At 54.8% G+C, this 23,993-nt stretch overlaps 2 protein-coding genes across 4 annotated transcripts in view; both read left to right on the top strand.

Annotated features, from left to right (window-relative positions):
• The window catches only part of FOXM1 (forkhead box M1), an 11,004-nt gene extending 3,021 nt beyond the window's left edge, over nt 1–7,983 (top strand). For 2 of the 3 annotated variants that reach the window (XM_007469457.1, XM_007469458.1), the window contains exons 3-7: nt 26–217; nt 1,218–1,346; nt 2,543–2,612; nt 2,760–2,935; nt 6,973–7,983. In XM_007469457.1, the coding sequence (XP_007469519.1) occupies nt 26–217; nt 1,218–1,346; nt 2,543–2,612; nt 2,760–2,935; nt 6,973–7,983 (1,578 nt within the window). Of the gene's footprint in view, nt 1–25; nt 218–1,217; nt 1,347–1,951; nt 1,997–2,542; nt 2,613–2,759; nt 2,936–6,972 lie in introns of all 3 variants that reach the window. The other variant, XM_007469456.1, reaches the window with a different exon arrangement.
• Nucleotides 7,984–9,597: 1,614 nt separating this feature from the next.
• LOC103074955 (uncharacterized protein ENSP00000372125) lies at nt 9,598–11,262 on the top strand. Its single transcript, XM_082931467.1, is given in 4 exon segments — nt 9,598–9,669; nt 10,713–11,028; nt 11,031–11,111; nt 11,114–11,262. Coding segments are annotated over 4 exon segments (618 nt in total).
• The last annotated feature ends 12,731 nt before the right edge of the window (nt 11,263–23,993 follow it).

The following is a 23,993-nucleotide window of genomic DNA, read 5'->3' on the forward strand; positions in this document are numbered from 1 at the left end:
CCCTTTGGCTTCTCAGAACGCTCAGGTTGAGGGGCCCCTGGGAGCATCGGCAACCTGGCCGGACTCCGTGTCTGAGCGGCCACCCTATTCTTACATGGCCATGATACAATTTGCCATCAACAGTACTGAGAGGAAGCGCATGACCCTGAAAGACATCTACACTTGGATCGAGGACCACTTCCCCTATTTCAAGCACATCGCCAAGCCAGGCTGGAAGGTACCGTGTCCTGTAACAGCCACCGTCAAGGTCAGTCCGGCCCAATAGTTTGTCCACACGGAAGGGCAGTAGTCTGTCTGGTGCGGAGGGAGCAGTTAAGTGCCAAGGATGCTAGAACCTTCAACAACCGTATCTTTTGGATTGGGACTCGATCCTGCCGAATCCAGACAAAATCATCACTAACAGCCCTGTAACCACTTCAGCTGTCGCTGCCCTGGGTTGATGGAGACTCTTCAGTACAGCACAGAGCCCACTTCTGTGCTACCCTGAACAGCAGCTGGAGTGACTAAGTAGCTTTGTGAAAAGATTATTAATGAAAAAAAAATCTGTAGGCCTCACGATCCAAAGATTCACCTTCTGTAAAGTCACATTTCTTCTCCAGAAGGCGGGGATCTTTTCCTCCCGCTCACGGGAACACAGATGCCTGGGAGCCATAGCTCACACGGGACTCAGAGCCACCGCGTAGGTGCCCCAACAGATGCTCTGTCCCAGGCCAACGGGCTTTTGTATTGTTTTCCCCACAGCAGGACAATTAACCTCATACCTCAACTGAATTCCCCAGCATCATAATTTTTTTTTTTGGCCTTGCCACATGGCTTGTGGGATCTCAGTTCCCCAACCAGGGATTGAACCCTGGCCACAGTAGTGAAAGCCCAGAATCCTAACCACTAGGCCACCAGGGAGCTCCTTGGCATCATAATTTCTTCACTCACCTCTCTGGCTACTGGTTGTCACGCACAGCCTCACTCCTCTTTCCCAGCCCCTGACAACTGTCCAGGTCTCTGCTTTATCACCACCTCAGGAATGGCCCCAGTCTCTGTCCCTACTGGGCAGACGGGTTGATGGCTCAGGTTGCCAGCTGTGCCATGCGGAGTGTCACAGGAGCTGCCAATAGGCAAGGTTACAAGGACACAAGGCCTGGGCCTGATTTCCTTGGGGGACATTGGCGGTGGTGTTTCCAAAGCCAAAGTAGCTGATGAGTGGCATCCTCTACTTTCAGAATTCCATCCGCCACAACCTCTCTCTCCACGACATGTTTGTCCGCGAGACGTCTGCCAACGGCAAGGTCTCCTTCTGGACCATCCACCCCAGTGCCAATCGCTACTTGACACTGGACCAGGTGTTTAAGGTAAGCATCCAAATTGGGCCAGTGTTGGAGGTCGTGAGATCCATCGCAAAAGGAAAGAAGTCCTCTTGGGATGAGCTTATCCGATCAGGGTAGAGTTAAAGGCCAGCCAGCCCGTAAGGGATGGCACACTTCTCTGCTAGACCAGGCCACAGAGAGGACTCTCTGATCCAAAACTGGGACCTCCTGGGGCAGTATTGCCCTGTGATAAGAACTGCCTGGAACACTTGTTAAAATACAGCCTCCTGGGCCCCTCTCTTGGGGCTTCTGACTCAGTAGGCCTGGGATGGGCCCAGGAATATGTGTTTTTAGCAAGAATCTCAGGTGATTCTTACAGAGAAAGTCTGGGAAACCTGGTTTTTAAAAAGCCCTTCTTTAGGCTGGAGAGCAGAAACGAAGCCCCCAGAATCTCTTGTCAGAAGCGACTGCTTTGGAGTTTCAGAGTGCCCACAAGGGTGCCGCTAGCTGCCCTCGTCCTCCCGGGAGGGACTGTTGTTGAGGGTGGCCCTCGGCGTCCATCAGGAATAGGTTTGCCCAGTCTGGTCAGCTTGACTGCACTGGTGGTAACTTCGTCTCGTTTCTCTCCCACGATGCCTGACCACCACCAGCCACTGGACCCAGGGTCTCCACAATCGCCCGAGCACTTGCAATCAGTAAGATTCTTTCCCTCCCGCTCGGGGCTCGGCCTTGTTTGCTTTCCACGCTCAGCATGGCTTTGGTGACAGGGACAAGACATTAGCAGGAAAGGGAGCCTGTGGCTGGGTGCCTGCCAGCCCTGAACGCAGAGCACCTGAGCTGCTGGGTGTTCAGGACACGTGACCTCCACCTCCTCCTGCTCCCATGGGCTCATCATGGTGCCCCAAGCAGCGCGGCGCGTGGCAGGAGGACCCGCCGTAGTCTCCCTGCAAGATGGTGACCACGGTGCATGGCACGGGCCTGGAGGGCGGCCGTCTTTGCTCTCACTTCTCTACCTGGCTTTTCTCTGCCCCTCATAGAGCTCCATGCTTTGCATCCCGGGGGTGAGGACACCTGGATGAGGTGGTAGGACCACCCGCTGCCGTGTGTCTGTGCCACCACCTGCCCAGGGCCAGGCAGTCAGTTCACTCCATACCCGGTACCGGAGCAGCTGGTGGGGTCGCCTGCCTCGTCCCCCTGCGTCTCTGACCTGGTCTCTTTCTCCCCCTCTCTGCCCCAAACAGCAGCAGAAACGACCCAACCCTGAGCTCCGCCGGAACGTGGCCATCAAAACCGAAATCCCCCTGGGCGCACGTTAGTATGGGGGAGCCTGGTCCCGGGGGGTGCACCTGTAGGGAGCAGACTCGGGGGTCCCAGCCCAGGGAAGGAGAGCAAAGATCCCGTAGCCTGGAAGGGGCCTGTCCCTGGGCTCTGCTCCTGACCCCTCCCGGTCCCCCCCAGGGCGGAAGATGAAGCCTCTGCTGCCGCGGGTCAGCTCGTACCTGGTGCCCATCCAGTTCCCAGTGAACCAGTCCCTGGTGTTGCAGCCCTCGGTCAAGGTGCCATTGCCCCTGGCAGCCTCACTCATGAGCTCAGAGCTCGCCCGCCACAGCAAGCGAGTCCGCATCGCCCCCAAGGTGAGTGCCTCGGGTTCTCTCTGAGCAGAGACTCCAGTCAATTACAGATTCTGCCAAGTGTCCCTTGAGAAGCTTATACGTCTAGTTGGTAGACAAGGCACCGATACATAGGAAAATGCAACAGCATTATAAGAGCTAAAAAGGAACCTGCTGTATGGTGTAAGGGATGTTGGAAGGCCCACCCATGCCTGATGAGTTTACAAGAGTTCAGACAAGGGTGATTATAACAGATGGGCCGGGAAGGTTCAGGAAGAGTTCACAAGGGAAGGAGATTTTACAAAGTAGATTTGGGCAGCAAACAGGTGTGGAGAGGGCTTTTTTTTTTCTTTTTTAAATTTTTATTTATTTATTTTTGGCTACACTGCGCAGCCTGAGGGATCTTAGCTCCCCGACCAGGGATCGAACCCTCATCCGCTGCACTGGCAGCTGGAAGCCGAAGACTCAACCACTGGACCGCCAGGGAGGTCCCTGGAGAGGGCTTTGTAATGGGCATGCCCTGGAGGCCCCCAGTAACAATGGTATAGTGATGGGCCAGTCTAGCTCTGGGTTTCTCAGCCTCCATACAGCTGACATTTAGGGCTGGATAATTCTTTGTTGGGGGTAGAGGGGTGCTGCCCTGTGCACTGAAGGGTGTTAGCAGCATCCCTAGTCTCTCCCCACTAGATGTCGGGGGCACCGCCTGGTGTGACAATTAAAATGTCTCCAGGTGTTTGTCAGATGCCCCCTGGGGGGAGTTGCTCCTGGTTGAGCATCAGTGGTCTAGCTCGAGGGCTGAGGACAGTGAGTTAGGACCATGCCGTGACGCAGAGAAGGATTTGCGAGCAGGAGCTGGCCTGTAGCAAGTACAGGAAGGGCCCCTGTGCCCCTTTCTCTGAGATGGAAGTAGCGGGGGCTCCAGATAAAGAGCCTTGGGTTTGCTTTTGTTTTTGGGTTTTGTTTTGTTCTGTTGTTTTTGGTTTTTTGGTTTTGGGGGTTTTTTGGCCGTACCACACAGCATGCGGGATCTTAGTTGCCGGACCAGGGATCAGACGCATGTCCGCTGCAGTGGAAGCATGGAGCCTTAACTACGAGACCGCCAGGGAAGTCCCTGTTTTTGCTTTTGTTTTTTTAATTAAAAAAATATCATTTTAGGGCTTCCCTGGTGGCACAGTGGTTGAGAGTCCGCCTGCCGATGCAGGGGACACGGGTTTGTGCCCCGGTCCGGGAAGATCCCACATGCCGCAGAGCGGCTGGACCCCTGAGCCATGGCCGCTGAGCCTGCGCGTCCGGAGCCTGTGCTCCGCAATGGGAGAGGCCACGACAGTGAGAGGCCCGCGTACCGCAAAAAATATATATATATATAATTTTAATATACATAAAAGTATACCTACCAGCATAGATAATTTTACATAAATGCATTGTAGCATGTGAAGTTTTTGTTTCAATGCAGTCTTTTACATCTCTTCTTCTTTTTGCTTCCCCTCGCCTCACCTTCACCCATGTCACCCCTGCTCCCCGTGATAAGCCATGTTGACAAGTTAGCATGCTTTCTCCCATTTATTCATGCTCTTATTATACTCTGCATACACCGATCTCCACAGCCATGTTATACACGCACACACCACACACAGCGTTGCAAATGGGATCGTATTACACTTTTTTTTTTTTTTTAATTTATTTTTGGCTGTGTTGGGTCTTTGCTGCTGTGCGCGGGCTTTCTCTAGTTGCGGCGATCGGGGGCTACTCTTCATTGCGGTGCGCGGGCTTCTCATTGCGGTGGCTTCTCTTGTTGCAGAGCACAGGCTCTAGGCTCACGGGCTTCAGTAGTTGTGGCTCGCGGGCTCTAGAGCGCAGACTCAGTAGTTGTGGCTCACGGGCTTAGTTGCTCCGCGGCATGTGGGATCTTCCCGGACCAGGGCTCGAACCCGTGTCCCCTGCATTGTCAGGCGGATTCTTGACCACTATGCCACCAGGGAGGCCCTACACACACTTTCTGCCCCAGGGAAATTCTCCCAAGTCACTTGGCATCACTTTAATTCATTGTTTTTTGTTTTTTACTTTTTTGAGGGGTTTTTTTGTTTTTTAATTTTATTTTTTGGCCATGGCAGGCAGCATGTGGGATCTCAGTTCCCCGACCAGGGATAGAACCCGCGCCTCCTGCAGTGGAAGCGCAGAGTCGCAACCACTGGACCGCCAGGGAACTCCCTAATGCATTTTTTAAAATTTTATTTATTTTATTTATTTATTTTTGGCTGCATTGGGTCTTTGTTGCTGCACACGGGCTTTCTCTAGTTGCGGCGAGTGGGGGCTACTCTTCGTTGCGGTGCGTGGGCTTCTCATAGTGGTGGCTTCTCTTGTTGCGGAGCTCGGGCTCTAGGTGCGCGGGCTTCAGTAGTTGTAGTACACCGGCTCAGTAGTTGTGGCTTGCGGGCTCTAGAGCGCAGGCTCAGTAGTTGTGGCGCACGGGCTTAGTTGTTCTGCGGCATGTGGGATCTTCCTGGACCAGGGCTTGAACCTGTGTCCCCTGCATTGTCAGGCGGATTCTTAACCACTGCACCACCAGGGAAGCCCTGCATTGTTTTTTAATGGCTACATAATATTCCATGGTGTGGCTCTGCCGTACATTTTCCAACCATTCCGCTTTCACGGGCACATTATGTTTCTAGGTCTTTTTGCCCTGTGGCGAACATTGCAATAAATATCTTTGCAAGTATCTTTCTTACTAGTGTTTTTATTTCTGTGGGAGAACCAGACATGAGATTGCTGAGTGAACAGTTATTTTAAAGTTTATTAAATATTTCAAGATTGGCTTCCAGAAAAATCTGTGATAATTCACACATCCACCAACAAGACCTATGTTTGCCAGCCATGGGTGTTATCAGTCTTTTTAATATTTGCCCGTCTGTGGTGTATGAAGGACAGCTCCTTGTTTCATTTTATCTTCCTTTGCTTATCGGTAAGTCAGCACCTGCTCACTGCGTTTGGTCACTGGGAATTTTTCACTGTGAGACGCTTATTTATGGACATGGCCCATCTTCCTATAGGGTTTTGCTAATAATTTGTGATTTCTTTGTTATTAAAATATTAACCTGTCTTTTAAGATTTTTTTTTTTGTGTGGTACGCGGGCCTCTCACTGTTGTGGCCTCTCCCATCGCGGAGCACAGGCTCCGGACGCGCAGGCTCAGCGGCCATGGCTCAGGGGCCCAGCCGCTCCGCGGCATGTGGGATCTTCCCAGAACGGGGCACGAACCTGTGTCCCCTGCATCGGCAGGCGGACTCTCAACCACTGCGCCACCAGGGAAGCCCAGATTTTACATTTTTGTGTAGTCAAGTATGTCTCTCTTCTCTTTTACAGCTTCTGGGTTTCCAGTCTTGGTTAAGAAGTTCACCCCCCGCCCCTCAGACTGTACATGTAGTGTCCTAGATTCTCTTTCAGGATTTGTATGGTTTTAATTCTTCTGTTTAAGTCTTTGTATATGGTATGAAACAGCCATTTATTTTCTCTCAGATGGATACTAATTATGCCAGCACCATAGGAAATGCTCTGTCTTTTTTTTTTTTTTAATTTTATTATTATTTATTTAACTTACTTATTTTTGGCTGTGTTGGGTCTTTGCTGCTGTGGGCGGGCTTTCTCTAGTTGCGGCGAGCGGAGGCTACTCTTTCGTTGTGGTGCGCGGGCTTCTCATTGTGGTGGCTTCTCCTGTTGCAGAGCACGGGCTCTAGGCGCCAGGGCTTCAGGAGTTCTGGCACACGGGCTTAGTTGCTCCGCGGCATGTGGGATCTTCCCGGACCAGGGCTTGACCCCGTGTCCCCTGCGTCGGCAGCGGATTCTTAACCACTGTGCCACCAGGGAAGCCCAGGAAACGCTCTTTTACCCCCAGAATTGAACTACCACCTTCATCATATAGTCTCATATTTAACAGTCTTTAAGACCTTAAAAAGACAAAAGAGGATCAGTGCCTGCATGTCACTTGTCTTAGTCGTGAACTCGTGTCCCACCTGCTGCCTGTTTGAACCTCCAGACCTGGCTCACCTTAACCTGCTTCCCTTCCAGGTGCTGCTCGCGGACGAGGGCGTCGCCCCTCTGCCCACGGCAGGACCAGTGAAAGAGGAGAAGCTCCTCCTTGGAGAAGGGCTGTCTCCTCTGCTTCCAGTCCAGCCCATCAAGGAGGAAGAATTGCGGCCTGGGGAGGAAACGCCACACTTAGGGAGACCCATCAAAGTCGAGAGCCCGCCCCTGGAAGAGTGGCCCTCGCCCTGCCCGCCCGTCAAGGAGGAGTCGTCCCCCTCCTGGGAGGATTCGTCCCGCTCCCCGATCCCCAGGCCCAAGAAGTCCTACAGCGGGCCCAGGTCCCCAGCCCGCTGCGTCTCTGACCTGCTTGTCATCAGACGCAGGGAGAGGAGGGAGGTGAGCCGGTCTCGAAGGAAGCAGCACCTCCTGCCCCCCTGTCTGGACGAGCCGGAGCTGCTCTTCGAGGGCCCCGGGGCTCCCCGTCGTCGAGCCACAGCGGGGCCTTCGCAACCTGCCTCCCAGCTTGGCTCCTCCCAGGAGGAGGGCGGGCCTTTCAAGACACCCATCAAGGAGATGCTGCCCGTCTCCTCCACCCCGAGCAAATCTGCCCTCCCCGTGACCCCCGAACCCTGGAGGCTCACGCCCCCGGCCAAAGTGGGGGGGCTTGATTTCAGCCCCGTACGAGCCCCCCAGGGTGCCTTTGGGCCCCTGCCGGACTCGCTGGAGCTGGCGGATCTCAGCACCACCCCGCTGAAAAGCGTCCCCCTCTTTGACTCCCCCCGAGAGCTCCTCAATTCCGAGCCCTTTGACATCACTGCTGACCCCTTCAGCGGCTGTCCCCCCTCAGATATGGAGGTCCCCAAGCCAGGCTCCTCCGAGCCGCAGGTTGCCAGCCTCTCGGCCAACCGTTCTCTAACGGAAGGCTTGGTCCTGGACACGATGAATGACAGCCTCAGCAAGGTACTGCTGGACATCAGCTTCCCCGGCCTGGAGGAGGACCTGCTGGGCTCCGATGACGCCAGCTGGGCTCAGTTCATGCCCGAGCTGCGGTAGAGACGGGACCCGCACCGCTCAAGCCGGCGGCTCTCCGGGCGCTCGTGGGGCTGGCCTTCCGAGCCCTCTGCGCCAGGACAGCAGGCGGGGGCCGTCTGCTCCTCCAGCCCACCTGGCCTGGTGACGCCAAGGCAGGCGTCACGCCAGAGCCGCCACTGGGCCTTCTGCAAGCCGCGAGGTCCTGGTGACCAGTCTCCGTGCCACCCACTCCCCAAGAGAATCTGATTCCTCCCTCCCTACTAGGAGTTGCGGGTGGGAACAGCAAAAACAAGGGTGAAAAGGGATGAGGAACCCCCCCGCCCCCGACTGTTTGCGCCTGTGCCCAGCCGCCCCCCACCTTCCCTGCTGCTGGCAGGGTGGCCCTTGTAAATGGTGTACATGTTCCTAATTATCCTCTAATTATAAATGTAAACCTATCTCCTTAGATCATTATCTAGAGACTGCCAGAAGGGGGTCACGATAACCAGGAGGTTCAGTTCGCTTCTGTTACTTGCTTTTGGTTCCTGCAGTAGGGAGGGCTGCAGTGCACAGTTCCTCCCAGGTCCCTCCCTCGAGGGTTCCTCACTGTAGGTGCCCCGATATTCGAGTCTGCCTGCCAGGATCCCTCCTACTGCCCCTGCCTCCCACCTGCCCACATTTCCAAGTCAGCTTTCCTGCAAGAAGAAATCCTGGTGAAAGGGTCTCTTATTATGGGTCAAGAGTGGGGCGGGGGCATGGAGGCACCTGGAGCAGAGTGGGTGCCCAGATGTGCCCGAGAGACGTTTCTCTGATAAGGTCCCTAATCATGCCAGAGAGACGAGTTAGGAGGCGGAGGCCGGCTGGCCTGTCTGCCTGCCTGTCTGAGCTGGTGCTGCAGCTTTACAGAGAGCCCAGCTTTGCAGAGAGCCACCCGGGGCCCCAGCTGACCGCGTGCACAGCCCCCAGCTCCAAAACACTACTGTAACTACCTACTCAATAAAGCCCAGGGGCACATGCTGGTCTGTGGCGCGCTGGTGTCTGGTCCCTACGGTGTGAGGGGGGGTTGGGAAGGAAAGTGGGTGACGATGAAAATGGTTGTGACAGGGAAGATGCAAGGCTTGAAGCCAACACGGAGCCCTGGAAGGAGAGTGCAAAGGGCTGTGGCCCGGTCACCTCCCTCCTCCGCCCTGGCACGTCCTCCCAACTCAGCAGTCAATCGGCAGTTTTCCCAGTGCCGGGCCTGCACAGCCAGCCTCTTTTGGGGACCTCTGAACCTGCTGGGTCACTTAGGCCTTCCAGGGCTCCCTGAAGGAAGGCCTACCCAGGGGCACACGCCCACCAACATTAGGGAAGGATGGGCCCAGTTACAGGTGCCTCATGACCACCTCCATCCCCAACCCGAGGCCTGAGAGCCAGCCCATCCTGCTTTTCTGCCCCCCACCTCGAAGCAGCTACTGTTATGAGCCCTATTCCCCACCTGCCTCACCTGAAAGGCAGCCAGGGCCCGAGGGACTGGTGAGCCCTCCCAGGGAGAGGTAAGGGCCTCCTCCCTGCATCTCTACCCAGGAAGCATCACCATAGCAACCCCAGCAGCAAACAATGCTGGCAAGAAGGTCTTCCCTACAAACTGCCCCTCCTGCAGGGAAGCCCAGAAAAATGGCCAGCAACCTGCAGAGATCACCCAGAGGGCAGAGTGACCCGTCCCGCATCAGAGAACCTTTCCTGAAGGTAGTGGGCGGGGCCGCATCTCTGCAGCTACCTTTCTGTACCACACTGGGTAAGGGGCTGTCCCCAGCCCCACCCCCTGCCTGCCCCCTGCCCGCCCTGGGGTGGGCCATGCTTTCTCCCGGGCAGCAGAACTCCAGGCCCGTGAACCCTTGTCCTATGACCCTGTGAACACGGAGCTCAGGGCAGAGGAGAGGAAATGTCTGGTTATGACAGCCAGACCCACCCCTGCGGTGTGCGTGTAGACATGACTTAGGGGACTGGGCCCAAGCAACAGGTGAGTTTTGGGGATCAGAAAAGTCCTAGGGGCAGGTGGGAAGCAGAGGCATTTGGAGGAGCCTAGTGTCCTGAGTGGCGCAGACCCAGTGCCAGCTCTGCTGCCCTCACTCTGTGCCGTGGACAAGTTATTCACCCTCACGAGCCTTGCTTCTTACATCTTTGAGATGCAACAAGAACCCTTACTCACAAGGTGTGAGGGTTAAATGAGGACAAGTATTTCGCAAAGTGTCAAGTATATATCTGCCACTGTTTATTTCACGGGGGGGTGGAGGGGCGCCAGAAAGGAAAGGAACCCACATCTGGATGCTTCCTGCATGAGGGGGACGGGAGGGGCCGGGGCAGAAAAGCACTGGCCCCGCTCCCTGGAGAATGGTTTCCCTTCCGCACTCTGCTTGGAAGGGGCGTTTCCCCCGACACTACCTCAGGTCCGGTGTGCCTGGAAAGGAGCGCCAGACCCCAGGCAGGAACGGGGCCCCCAGGATGGGGCGATGGTGAAGGCAGAGTGAGGAGAGGGAAAAAGTCAGCTGAGGAAGAAGCCTAGGAAAACACAACCTGATACATGGACAGAGGACAGTCTATGAGGATGCGTGCAAATCATACCAAGGGGGCACGCGCTCTGGGCAAGAACCGAGAAAACGTCCCATCCCCGCTCCCCCGCCCCCCACCACGCGGTCCTGATGAGAATCTGGGTCTGGAGGCCGCGGGCAGCTTGTCCGCTCCAGCCGAGGAGAGGCAGAGGGCTCCCAGGCTCCCTTGTCTCTCCCTAGATGGTCCACGCCCACGAGACCCTGCCGACGCCCCGCACGTGGGCTCAACGCGAGTTCGTCCTCCCCAGGGAGTCCTCGGAGCTGCCCGGCCTCACCCGGCAAGCCTACCACCAGCTGGCCCTGAAGCTGCCACCCTGCACGGAAATGAAGGCCAAGGTGCGTCATCCACTGGCCTGCCCTTGGAAGGATGCGGCCCAGCACACCTGGGGCTTCCACACGTGGCTGCATGTGGGACGTCTGCCGGCCACCTTCCCCGCCAGGCCTGACAGGCCCTATGACAGCAACGTCTGGCGCTGGTTGACGGATTCCAGGGCCCACTGCCACCCGCGGCAGAGCCCCCGGTGCCCGCTCCGTCCTGGATGAGTCAAAACTGCTTTCTGACCCTCATCTCCTATACTCCTCTCTGGACGCACAGAGGAGGCACCAGGTGATTCTCAGGACAGTGAAGGAGCTGAGAGAGGTGGGGAAGCTCTCGCTGAGGAGTGACGTCAGGGCACCCCTGCTCGATGCCCACTGCACCGTCCTGCCCCCAAAGAACTTCAAGAAGTAAGAGGAGCTCCCTCCTCGGGGAGCCCACCCAACCCACCCGTGCCCAGGGGACCCCTCCCTCTTTCCGATTCCTCTTTCTGACGTCTTACCGTCCCTCCTCTGGTCACCTGAAAACTCAACTCTGTCCAAACGTAGCTGGAGGGACCGGGTGGAGGCCAGGGAATGACAGCCAGGGGAGGGGCTTGATTACTTAACAAAAATGTAGGGGAGACAGTTGCGTATTGATACTTGATGGCTGCCAGGCCCCAGAGATACAGAGAAATGTCATTCAGTCCCTGCCCTCAAGGAGCTTCTGAAAGGCAGGTACCGACACACGTGCACGGAAAGACAGCTCTCAACACCAGCCCACGTGTGCCAAGTGCCCAAAGCGTGAGACAGACAACGAGTGTTATGAGGACGTCAATTATTAATAGAAAGAGCCGAGAGCCCGAGGCAGAAGCTTGGATTAAACTCCAGACTGTGTCACTTTGGCAAATTGCTTAGTTCTTCCAGACTCAGTTCCACGGTTGCTGAAAGATGGGCGGGGAGGAGGGGGAGTGGTAAATGTCGTGCCCACCTCACTGCGTGAAGATAAAGTGGGTGAATGGATACATAAAATCACCGTACCAAACACAGACGTTATTACAGAAATTCAGAAGAGGGAGGGGTGGGTGTCATGAAGCCCAGGAAGGCTTCATGAGGCAGGCTAGAGGGGTAGAGGCTGGGAGGGGAGGAAGGCTTCGGAAACGTCGAGAGGAGGGGTGGCTGGTGTGAGCAGAGGCAGGAGTGTGGAGGGATTCTCCCTCCCTGCCCATCGCGGGCACGCACGGGGGCGTCTCCACTTCGCTGCCCTCTAGGCTCTGGGCGCGGGTGGCAGGAAAGAGGGAGAGAAATACAAAGCGTGTCTCAAACTCCAAACCCATTGACAGAAGCCCCAAGGGACTGGAGTGGGAGGCTGCGGAGGTGTTTAATCTTTAAAAAAGAAAAAACCAACAGTTGGTGATTTTGAGAGACGATTACTAAGACCTCGACTTCTCTCTGCTGTCTCGCAACGCTGACCACTGACGGCTACTCCGTAATAACTCCGGACACATGGACGTGGGGAAGACCCAGATCGCTGCTCAAACACCTCACGGCCAAATGGTTCTAATCACTTTACTATATTACTTAATCCTCCCACTACTCCCTGAATAGAAACTACTATTATCAACCCCCTTTTACAGATGGGGCATCTGAAACAGAGAGGTCAAGTATCTTGCCCAAGTTTGCACAGCCAGTAAGGGCAGAGCTGGGATTTGAACCCAGGGAGCACAGCTCCAGGGCTTCATTCTTTTTTTTTTTTGCGGTACACGGGCCGCTCGCTGCTGTGGCCTCTCCCATCGTGGAGCACAGGCTCCGGATGCGCAGGCCCAGTGGCCATGGCTCACGGGCCCAGCCGCTCCGCGGCATGCGGGATCTTCCCAGACCGGGGCACGAACCCACGTCCCCTGCATCGGCAGGCGGACTCCCAACCACTGCGCCACCAGGGATCCAGGGCTTCATTCTTAACCACCACGCTCCACCTCCCCTCCTGTCTGACCCAGGAATCAGACAAGTTCACAGCCAACATAATGCTCTGTAAAGGTAGCAGGAGAGAAATACAGTATCATCCACAGAAAGCTCGGCCCAGTGCTCAGTGCACGGGAAATATGTGTGTATGCTGGCAGAAGCAGCCAGGCCCTGGGAGTCAAACAGAACTAGGCTGTAATCTACCATCGCAAACCTGCGACACAAGTTCAACATTCTTAAATCCCTTGAGCTTCACTTTCCCCAGGTGTGTATTGGAGACGTACCTGGTACCTTTCGGGGTATGGTGTCTGGCAGGCAGAAGGGGCTCAATAAATCATCTCTGTGCGAGAAGGGTCCTGGTTTCGCTGGCTTGCTGCTGTAGCCCGCCCCTGGAGCAGGAATAAAGTAGGAGGTGGCATTGGAGCTGGACCTTGAAGGGCACGTGAAGTCCACCAGGTGGCAGCAAGAGAGAGTGAGAGGGGAGGCCCGCCCAGTCTTGCGGCCTCTGCGGAGCAGCTCTGGAGGGGCTTCAGATGAACCCGGTCTAGGAAATGAGACAGCACATTCTGAGCAAGAGGACCACACAAGGCTTCCAGACGCTCATGATCATGGGGAAGCGGGACATTTACCTGCAAAGCCCGCCTCCCTCCAGCCTGACAGTACGTTAGAATCACCGGGCCCACTTCAGGAAAATGTTGAGGTTTGAACCCCACCCGGGAGAGTCTAACTTGCTTGGCCTGGGGGAGAGCCCAGGCACCGGTGTTTCTAAAAAGCTCCCCAGGGTGATTCTAACATGCAGCCAAGCCTGCGAACCTCTGATGTAAGCCAAAGTCAGCAAATGGGAGGATACCTGCTGAGCCAGGGCAAAGCACGTTGAACAATTTGCCAATATTCAACTCTGTCGTACAAAAAGTGGACTTCCCAGTGTGGAACCAAATACCGCAGGTCTGCACAAGAGCGAGCCGTGAGACCAGTGTCGCAGGGCAGCAGGTGACAGTGGGAAGGGCTCCTGGACCGCGTTTGTGGAGAAGGTGGGGCTTGGAGGACAGCTAGAATCTGGACGATCCCCTTACAGGCTACGTGTCTGAAGGATATGGAAGACTGACCCACCAGAAAACATGATTTCACCAGCCTAATGCCAAAACACACACACAGGGTGCAGGCCGTTGGGCATAGGTCAGTATCCAGGTGGGGAGAGAGCTGGAAGGGGCCTCCACAGCCTGATGGCTGACAGCTGGCGGAAGGCAGCGTCTCCTCCCCTTCCGCCCCCTCCACCATGCCCAGGTCTCTCCCTTGACCTCTGTCCTCTCCACACCCCTCCCCCCCCGCCCCCCGCCCCGACAGGTACCGGCACATCTCAGCGGGTGGAAGGTGTGAGCCTGGAGGCCTCCAGCTCATGCCCAACCCACTTCCCAGTGATTTTGCCAGGAGTTGGCCCTGCCCAAACCCGCTGCCTCATTGCCGGGAGAAGGCGGTCAAGTTGGCCTTGCTGCCCAGGGCACCTCTGAGTCAGGACCTGGTGAAGAGTCACCAGACCCTGCTAGTGGACCGGGTGCTCTTGCCCCTCCATTATCTCTCCAGGGCCCATCCTGGCAAAACCTTAGCGAGAAGAAGACCTGGGCACATCTAGAAGAGCCTCCAGATGGGTGGAGACCGCAGTGGGCATACAGACCCCCAAGCCCTTGTGTTCTCAGCCAATGTGCCTTCAGCAAGAAGGCTTGGGTGGCTGAAGGGTGCGGGCTTCTGCAGAACCGAGCCTCTGCACCATCCTCCCAACTTCATCTGTACCCCAGGCTCCTGAAGACTTTACTGAAATTCTAATTTGTTCTGTCATCCTTGGAGGACCCCTCGTGGCAGGTAGGAGCACGGGGGTGGTGGAGAGAGCAGAGGGGGATCCAGTCCCTGCAGACTGCCGAGGAGTGGGGAGGGAGAAGGGGTGTGTGTGTGTGTGTGTGTGTGCGTGTGTGGGGGAGGGGAGGGGGAGAGGCGCTGTAAGACATGTGGCTCTCATAACCCATTTGGAATAAGACTGGGATTGGTCAGGATACAGGAAGCTTCTCCCTGGACAATTTGACGTCTGGACAAATCTCAGAAGCAAGTCTGCTGGGCTGCAGGTCCCACACAGGGTTTGTGGGAGCAGAGGTCAGGTCAAGGCTGTGCTGGAGGATGGAGAGTCAGGTCTGAGGAAGGCTGACCAGGCCTCGGTGGAGGGACAGGAGCAAAGTGGAGACTCAGGGTAACGGTGGGAGCAGTCACCCCAGAGCATCACCTTGGGCCTGGGCCCGTGCTGCTGCTGACCCCTCGTGCCTCAGCTTTTGCAGTGGCGGGTAGCGGCAGAGACACGCGGCCTCAAGTGGAGGCAGATAAAGCGCGTGGGTCCGCAGGGTGCTGGCCGGCTGGGGTGGAGAGTGGAGGGGGAGGGGCAGCGGGCAGTGGCCAGAGAGGGAGAAGCTGCAGGTGGGGCCCACGTCACCTCCCCTGGCCCCTGGCCCACGCCATGTCGGTGACCTTCCCCATCGGGGCTTCTCTTGGCCTCTGCCCACTGCCCTCTTTGCTCACTTTCCTCAAGCTGTCAGCACCTGGGAATCAAACACCACCGGGGTTCCAGCCCTGGCGTAACCACTAACCAACTGTGTGCCCTTTGGGAGGGTCCATTTTCCCCTCAAGCTCTCAGCTTCCTCCTCTGCGCAGCGGGAGCCACTAGGGCAAAAATAAATGGGATAAATAAAAGAAACAAGTGACGCACCTGCAAAGTGCCTGGCACAGCGCCGGCCCTCCGTACCTGCAGCTGTCAATCATTACCTGTAGAATAAAAGTAATAAATGGGTGGGACACGATTCAGCCTTATGGAGGAGTGAAGCCCTGACACACGCAAAAATGTGGAAGAACCTCGAAAACATGAGTGGAAGACTCCAGACACAAAAGGGTGCATATCGTACGATCGCATTTCTAGGAAAAGTCCAGAGGAGGCGAATCCCTAGAGACAGAAGGTGAATCGGTGGTGGCCAGGCACTGGGGAGGGGGATGGGGTCTGAGTGCTTCATGGTACAGGGTTTTCTCTTGGGGCGGATGAAAATATTTTGGAACTACATAGAAGTGCTGCTTGCACAACATCATGAGTGAACAAGATGCCACTGATTGTATAATTTAACATGGTAAATGCTGGACTTCCCTGGCGGTCCAGCGGTTAAGACGCCATGCTTCCAATGCAGAGAACGCGGGTTAGATCCCTGGTCGGGCAACTAAGATCCTACGTGCCACAGGGCAACTAAGCCCATGGGCCACAACTAGAGAGAAGCCTGTGCACTGCAACAAAGGACCCCACGTTGCCACAACTAAGACCCAACGCGGCCAAACATAAATAAATAAATATTTTAAAAAGGTAAAAAGATGGTAAATGTTATGTGAATTTCATCTTGATGAAAAATAATTATATAGGGCTTCCCTGGTGGCGCAGTGGTTGAGAATCTGCCTGCCGATGCAGGGGACACGGGTTCGTGCCCCGGTCCGGGAAGATCCCACATGCCGCGGAGCGGCTGGGCCCGTGAGCCATGGCCGCTGAGGCTGCGCGTCCGGAGCCTGTGCTCCGCAAATCCTAATTTCTATGCTGTTACAGAACTATTATTATATTAAAGACCTCTAGAAAATGGTTCCATTATTAAAATATTTTAATGTTAAAAAAAAAAAAAAAAAAAAATTATATAAATAGGGTATGTATAGAGAGTTTCCAAAATTCCTTCTAGCTCCAAATCTACAATTCCACCATGGTCCTTCTGGCCGCCTCTCCCCGTGGTGGGGAGATGGGTGGGGAGGCCCACAGCCACGGGAGGAAGGAGTTTCCCAAGCGCTCCAGGGGAGGGTGGGGCTCGGGGAACGCGCGTTCTCCCCGCTCTGCATCAGGAGTGACGGTGGAAAGGAGGAGGTCCCTTGCCTCAGATCCTGGCACGTCAGAGCGGGGAAGGCCTCTGGGAAACAAGCGTTTGGATGGTAAACCGAGGCCCAAGGCCGAGGCGATTTGCTCCGGGCCACAAAGCCAGGTTGTCCTTGCCCTCCTGGTACAGCCAGGGCTCCGGGGCCTGTGCTGTCATCCTGCTTCTCAGACTACTTGCCCATCATGCCTGGGTTTTGTCACCTCCAGCAAGAGAAGCCCAGGGCACACTTAGAGGGTTAATAGGAAGTTCTGGGGAGTGAGACGGAGGAGAAAGCCTCCCACTCTCCAGCCCAGAGCTGGGAGGGAGGGTAGAGGGGCGAGCTGAGCTTCCACAGACGCCCGCCTTGCAGACCCAGACCCCCTCCCTCCAGCTGCCGGCCTCACGAGGGACTTCCACCCCCGTCTCCACCCTCCCCTCCGGCTCTGCTCTCTGGGTGGCGGCCTCCTTCCTGCTGGCAGCACTACCAGGGGCTCCCTTGTCCATCACCAGCCTGAGATGCAGAAGCAGGATTGCTGGAATTCCTGAACTCCACCAGGCCATGGAGCTCTGGGGACAACAGCCTCTGTAGGTCCTCCTGGGCCTGGGGACTCTTCAAGGCAACCCTCAGCCCAGCCTGCCCACAGCCATGGGTATCACCCCTACCCCACCCTCCCCCATCTGCTCAGATATGGAGTCCTCAGAAGTCTCTGCGGGGGGCTGGGGGGACCCCTGCAGCCTGGGCCCGCCTTCAGGACCTACTCTCTCACATCAGCTTCTTCTCAAGCAGATCTGAGAGGGAAGCAGGGCTACAGCCCGCTTGCCCCATACCTCGCACCCCTCCCCAGGGCACCCCGTGCTCTGCTGAATGACGCCAGCTTCAGGACGCGAATTGATCCCAGCACAGAGGTTTCAGAGCCGCTTCTGCGTCCTCCCCTCCCCTCTGCAGCCTCCCTCTCCCTCAGCCGGGCTCCGGCTGAGTGGGCGACTGAGACCAGGTCAGGTTGCTGAGCCACTAGGGCCTCAGGAAGGGCTGGGGCCCATAAGGCTGGAAGCTGGGGGGCTGGGGGCCCCTTGGGGAGACGCAGAGCCAGCCAATCATGACCTTCAGTCTCCATCTCACCCGCCCAACTGCAAGGCTGTCCCATCTAATTGCCATGCCTCAGAAAGCCCTGCCACTGGGGACCTCCCTGGTGGTCCAGCAGTTAAGACTCTGTGCTCCCAATGCAGGGTAGCCGGATCTGATCCCTGGTGGGAGAACTAGATCCCGCGTGCTGCAACTAGAGGCCCGCATGCCGCAACTAAAGATCCTGCATGCCGCAACCAAAGACCCGACACAGCCAAATAAATAATATGAAAGAAAGAAAGAAAGGAAGGAAGGAAGGATGGAAGAAAGAAAAAAAGAAAGTCCCGCCGCTGCTCTGCGATGACAAGTCAGAGCACGATTCCCTGCCCGGGCCGCCCAGACCCACCTCTCCCGGGATGCGCTGGCCTTTTGTTTCCACCCTGCGCTGACCCACCTGCTCAAGCCCTTTGCCTTGTTGCGTCTCTTCCACTGCTGAGCTTCTGCTGGTCGTGCTGTCCCCTGAGCCACATCACCTACTCTTTTCATTACACAGTATACATAATTGCTGTTGCCGGTTTATCATTATATTTAGTGGTTCCTGTGGCTCTTCACGGAGTTGCCCATCTCATGTTAGTCTCAAGCCAACACATTGTCTGTGGGTCCCAGGGCAGAACCTCCCAAAGGCCTACCTGGAAGACACAGCTGCTGCATCCTGGCATTGTTCAAATTCCAAGGCAGAGTTTGGATGTGTGGCTTCCCCTAGGCCACCATGATTTCCACTGGACGGTTCCACTGAGCACTGACATGAGACAGCATGACAGGCTTCCCGGACAACAGTCAGTGGCTTCTTTAGCAAGAGTATCACTAGAGAGTGGTGCCAGGGGTGCCCAGGGCAGGCCCGGAGCTTAGGGCAGGAGGAAAGGGAAACGGAGGTAAATGGAAGCAGGAAAGAAAGTCGCTAAACACAAGATGGGGGGAGAGAAATGCTGAGGCCAGAGGGACGGCGAAGCAGGATCCCCGCTGGCACTCGAAGTTCAGGATGTCTGGAAGCAGGTGGGCAGCTCTGCCAGATTCCCGAGGGCACTTGCAGGATCAAGGTTTGGGTGCAGGACCCAGGGGTGGGGGTGAGGGGGGCTGGCAAATGAGTCCCATGGGTACCAGGGAAAGGGGAGGAGTAGAAAGGTGTCTGGAGTGACCGCCTATGCCGTCAGCCGGATCCTGAAAAATCAGGTGGGCGCTCGCCAAGCTGGTCTAGTGTCTCAACACCTGAGTCGTTGGTGGTAACAGCACGTTTCCTCTTGTGTCCTGGAGTCCTGCTGGACAATTCAGCCAACGAACTTTGTGTAAGAAGAGAGAGAAGGGAGCAAAAACAAGCAAACAAACAAACAAGACCCGCCCTTATAAAGCCTAAGATCTGGTGGGGAGACGGACAAGTAAACAATTTTAAATAGTGTGAGAAGTAAGGTAAGAGATGCCTGACCCAGTTGTACTATGAGAGCAGAGGGGAGAGGCATCTAGGTCAGAGCCTGTGTGTGTGTATGTGTGTGTGCGTGCGTGTGCACACGCTCACGCAAGAACACTCATGTGTACGTGAATGTCAGCTCCCAAATAACAGCAGGCAGGTACCCGGGACTCACTGTGTGTTGGGCAAGGGGTTGCAAGCTCTTCATGAACCAGCCCACCTAATCCTCCCAACACGATGAGGCCCCACGTGCTCTCCACTTTAGAGACGAGTCAACTAAGGCCCCCAGAGCTCTTAACCACTTTGCTGTTGGGCTTTTCATTCATAGTTCACAGAGATTCTGCAGATGACACGTTATTTCAGTTTTACAGATGAGAAAGTGGATTCCAAACGACTAAGCACTCCACCCAAAGTCACCCAGCTAGTAAGTGAGCTGGGAAACGTGACCAAGCTTGTCCGAATGCAACATCCTGTGCTTGGTCTGCTTTCATCAATAGAGACAAATGCTCCTCCACCTTTCTGTGTCTTGGTGTTTTGTTTTGGTTTGGTTTTTGGTCATGCCCCACAGCTTACGGGATCTCCTTTCCCTGACCAGGGATTGAACCTGGGTTACGGCAGTGAAAGCCCGGAATCCTAACCACTAAGCCACCAGAGAACCCCCTGTGCCTTGGTTTTGCCACCCATGAAATAGGAGAAAAGCATCCTAGTCCCAAAATGTAAAAGTGGTCCTAGTCCAGGGCTTCCCTGGTGGCGCGGTGGTTGAGAGTCCGCCTGCCGATGCGGGGGACACGGGTTCATGCCCCGGTCTGGGAAGATCCCACGTGCCGCGGAGCGGCTGGGCCCGTGAGCCATGGCCGCTGAGCCTGCGCGTCCGGAGCCTGTGCTCCGCAACGGGAGAGGCCACAACGGTGAGAGGCCCGCGTACCACAAAAAAAATAAATAAAAATAAAAAGTGGTCCTAGCCTGGCAGTCTTTGGAATATCTACCTCTTCGGGGTGGAGGTTAGGGTGAAGAATTTCAAAACTGGCCCTGACCTTCTGGGACCCTTGCTGGAGAATTCTGGAAAACAGTTTCATTCCCGTCTTAAGCAGATCTGACAAGGCCAGAGGAGAAAGCCTGAAATAGAGCTGGCTGGCCTCACCCTCCGTGGGATCAAGGGTGCTGTTTGTCTAGCTCTGAATAACCCATTCTATGGGGAATATCCTGGGAATTTCCTTATGTGGCAGGGCTGGATGATTTCACTACATCAGATGAATTCTCCTCTCTATCCCTAATATCAGTGACAAGAAATGGCACCATCTCACTTTCTTCTTAAAAAGAAAATGTGAAAGATATTTAAAGGCATGGAAGGTTATTACAAGGAAGGTGGGAACCAGTTAATCTCCATTTGTACTGAGGTTTGGACAAGAGGGCAGGGATTTTGAATACAGCGACAGGGGTTTAGATTAGACATAAAGAAGAACTTCCTGATGAGGTGGAGGGATGCTGGAATAGATTATGCCAGGTTCCAGGGAACAAGCTGTGAATCTATTTAGACCAGTGCTGTCCAAGAGAAATATAATGGAGCCATACATGCAACTTTAAATTTTTACTTGCCATATTAAAAAAGTAAAATTAAACAGGTGATGTTAATTTTTATAACACATTTTCCCAAAAAAAAGAAAAAGGGACTTCCCTGGTGGTCCAGTGGTTAAGAGAGGCTCTGTGCCACCAATGCGGGGGGCACGGGTTCAATCCCTGGTCAGGCAGCTAAGACCCTGCATGTCACTGCCACACGGCATGGCCAAAACAAAAAACAAAAACAAAACAAGCAAAGAAGCAAACCAAACAAAAAGCACATTTTACTGAACCCAACAGATCCAAAATATTATCAATATAAATAATGTAATCAACATAAAAATAATTAATGAGATATTTCACATTGCTTTGGGTATTGTTTTCAAAATCCAGTACGTATTTTATACCTATAGGATATCTCAGTTCAGACCGGCCCCATTTCCCCTGCTCAATAACCATGTGTGGCCAGTAGCCATGGCATCAGTCAGCACAAGCCTAGAATCACTAGTGACTGACACCCCATGGCAGATATGAGATGTAGTCTGGTTTTACCTAAAGGCAGAAAGTTCTCCAGAAGACCTGAGGGCCTATGAGGGTGAAGGCCAAGAAAGCGGTATCTCCTGGAGCCCTCTCAGCCATCCTTGTTGCTGGAAACACAAAAGACCCATCGCCCTCTGACAGTTCCAAGAACCCACTAGGCAGGGCTCTGGGTTCCCTTTCAGTAGAGGAAACCCTGACCCCTCGGGTCTGTCAGATGCAGGGTTTGGTGACTTGTTAGCCCCAGTGAGTTAATGCTGTCCGGGAGAGCAAGGAAAAGGGTTCCGTCCTGGCTGGATGAGTAGCTCTGTTCTCTCCACGTCTTGCTGGTGTGAATGACTGGTCATGGGGTGCGGGGGAGCCAGGCCGGACAGGGGGAATGGAGATCTACCCCGTCTGGGGTGCAGTGTGGGAACGTCAGCCCAGGCCCAGGCTAGCCCATCTTGCCCCCGTCCGCGGCATCTCCCCCAGATACCAGCATGGCCCTTCCCCTACCTTGTTCTCATCCTGCACGATGTCATCTGTCCCCCCCACACACACTGCTCTCCCCTGCTCTGTCCCCCAGCACTCAGCACTACCCAACATCATAAATGGTCTAGAGTCTGCCTTTCTCTTTTGGATGTGAACTCCGTGGGGGCAGGGGCTCCGTCCAACTCCCCACTGTACCCCCAGGGCCTCGCTCAGTGCCTGACACACACAGTAGGGGCTCCAAAAATATTTTTTGACCGAGTGAAAGGAAAACTTGATATAATTCAGAGGAGGACCAAAGCAGCGAGGGAGCCGTATCTCACACTTCCATTTTTTTCTCACAAAATTTCTGGCTTTGGATCCATTCTCTTCAACATCGATGTGAAACGCAAGATGAAATAAATGAGAAAAGTTCCAGATATTTCCCAAGCGTCTCGGAAAGGAAAACCTCCAGTCCTTCTCTTCCTAAGAATCCAGATGGTTTAATCTTCCTGAATACTGTCCTGGGGAGTTTTCTCCCTACATCTCATGATTAGAGCTCAGTGTAGTTATTCCTTGTGAACGAATCGGTTTGTTGAACTACACAACGGTTAGGTTAGAAAACAATGAGGGGAAGGAAGAGAGGTGAGTTATTGGTAAAGACACAGACAATCCAGCTGAGGATATAAATGGGCCACAAAACGTTCCCCGGCATTCTGAAAAAGAGGAGCTCAGAGCTCTGTATTGCCAGAACATTCCCCTCGCAAGAACTCCCTGCAACTTGGGGGAAAGCACAGGTTTACAAAAGAAGAAGCCAAGGAACACAAAAAGCAAGAGTCTCCTTACCCCTGAGTGTGTGGGACGATGAGACAGCAAGCGAGACAATGTTAGTTTGAGTCACAGACACAGGGACCAGCTGGGCCTCTTCTGCAGCTGCAATCCAGAGGATGGCATTTCCTGAGCACGACCGTTTCCCAGGCCTTGTCAAACCCACTGGAGAAGAGGTGATGCTGTCCCCAAGCTCACCCCATCCAAACCGCAAACACCCAGGTCTCCCTTCTACACCACAGGAGCGCCTGCTCTCCCCTTGGGTGCAGTCCGCGTGCTGGGACACCCATCCAGGTGGTCAGCCCGGCCCGAGGCAACGTGGCTAAGTGCCCAAGAGATGCCTCATTCTTGTTCACCGACAGCGGCACTCCTCCAGAGAGTGCATTAATAAAGGACTCTTGAAGATCTTGAAGACTTTTCAAACCTAAGGAATGGCTGGCTGAGAATAAGGTTGGAGTAGATGCCTTTGGCATGGGGCCTGCCCGGCATCCTGGCATGCAGGGCACTGGCTGATCGGTCCACGCATGTGGTTAATCCTACTGAAACAACCAGGGAACCCAGTACATGGCAGTGGGTCCTCTTCGACCTCTATCCCAGGCAAATATGCGGGTAATAGGTGTCAAGGCACAGGGGTGGAAGGGAGCTGGAATATTCCACTGAAACTGACTCTAAAGGAAGCCAGGATCAGGGGGTGCTGAGCTCGGTAAGTGGAATCACACCAGTGTTTGGTTTTCAGTCCACGTTTACCTTCTACATCGTGCTCTCGCTTCGGCATGACGGAGACCGAGCAGGACTCGGGAGACAGAACCAGAGGCTTTGATTCCTAGCTCTGCCACCCGATACCTGAATCTGGGGCGAGTTTTCTAAGTCTTGGTGTATTCGCTTCCTGGGGCTGCTGTAATAAAGCACCGCAACCTCGGCTGCTTAAACAAGACAAATGTGTTGTCTCACGGTTCCAGAAGCTGGAAGCCCAAGATCACAGTGTGGGCAGGAAAGGTTCCTTCTGAGGGCCGTGAGGCAGGATCTGTTCCAGGCCTCTCTCCAGGCTGCTGGTGACCTCTGACCTTCCTTGTCTTGAGAGGCACGGCCCCATCCTCAGCCTTCATGTTCACATGCTACTCTTCCTGCGTGCATCTCTCTCTGGGTCCAGATTTCCCTTTTTAATAGGGACACAGTCATGCTGGAGTAGGGCTACCCTGATGACCTCATCTTAAATTGATTATCTCTGTAAAGACCCCATCTCCAAATAAGGTCACATTCTGAGGTCCTGGTGGTTGGGACGTTAACATATGAATTTGGGGGGAACACAACTGAACCCCTAACGCTTAGCTAGTTTCCTCTTCTGTAAATGGGGATCATAATACAATTGCAGTGGTTGTAAAATGCCTCAAGAAGGCATG

This window comes from Lipotes vexillifer, unplaced genomic scaffold (genome assembly GCF_000442215.2).
Source record: "Lipotes vexillifer unplaced genomic scaffold, Lipotes_vexillifer_v1.1 scaffold395, whole genome shotgun sequence".
NCBI lineage: Eukaryota > Metazoa > Chordata > Mammalia > Artiodactyla > Lipotidae > Lipotes > Lipotes vexillifer.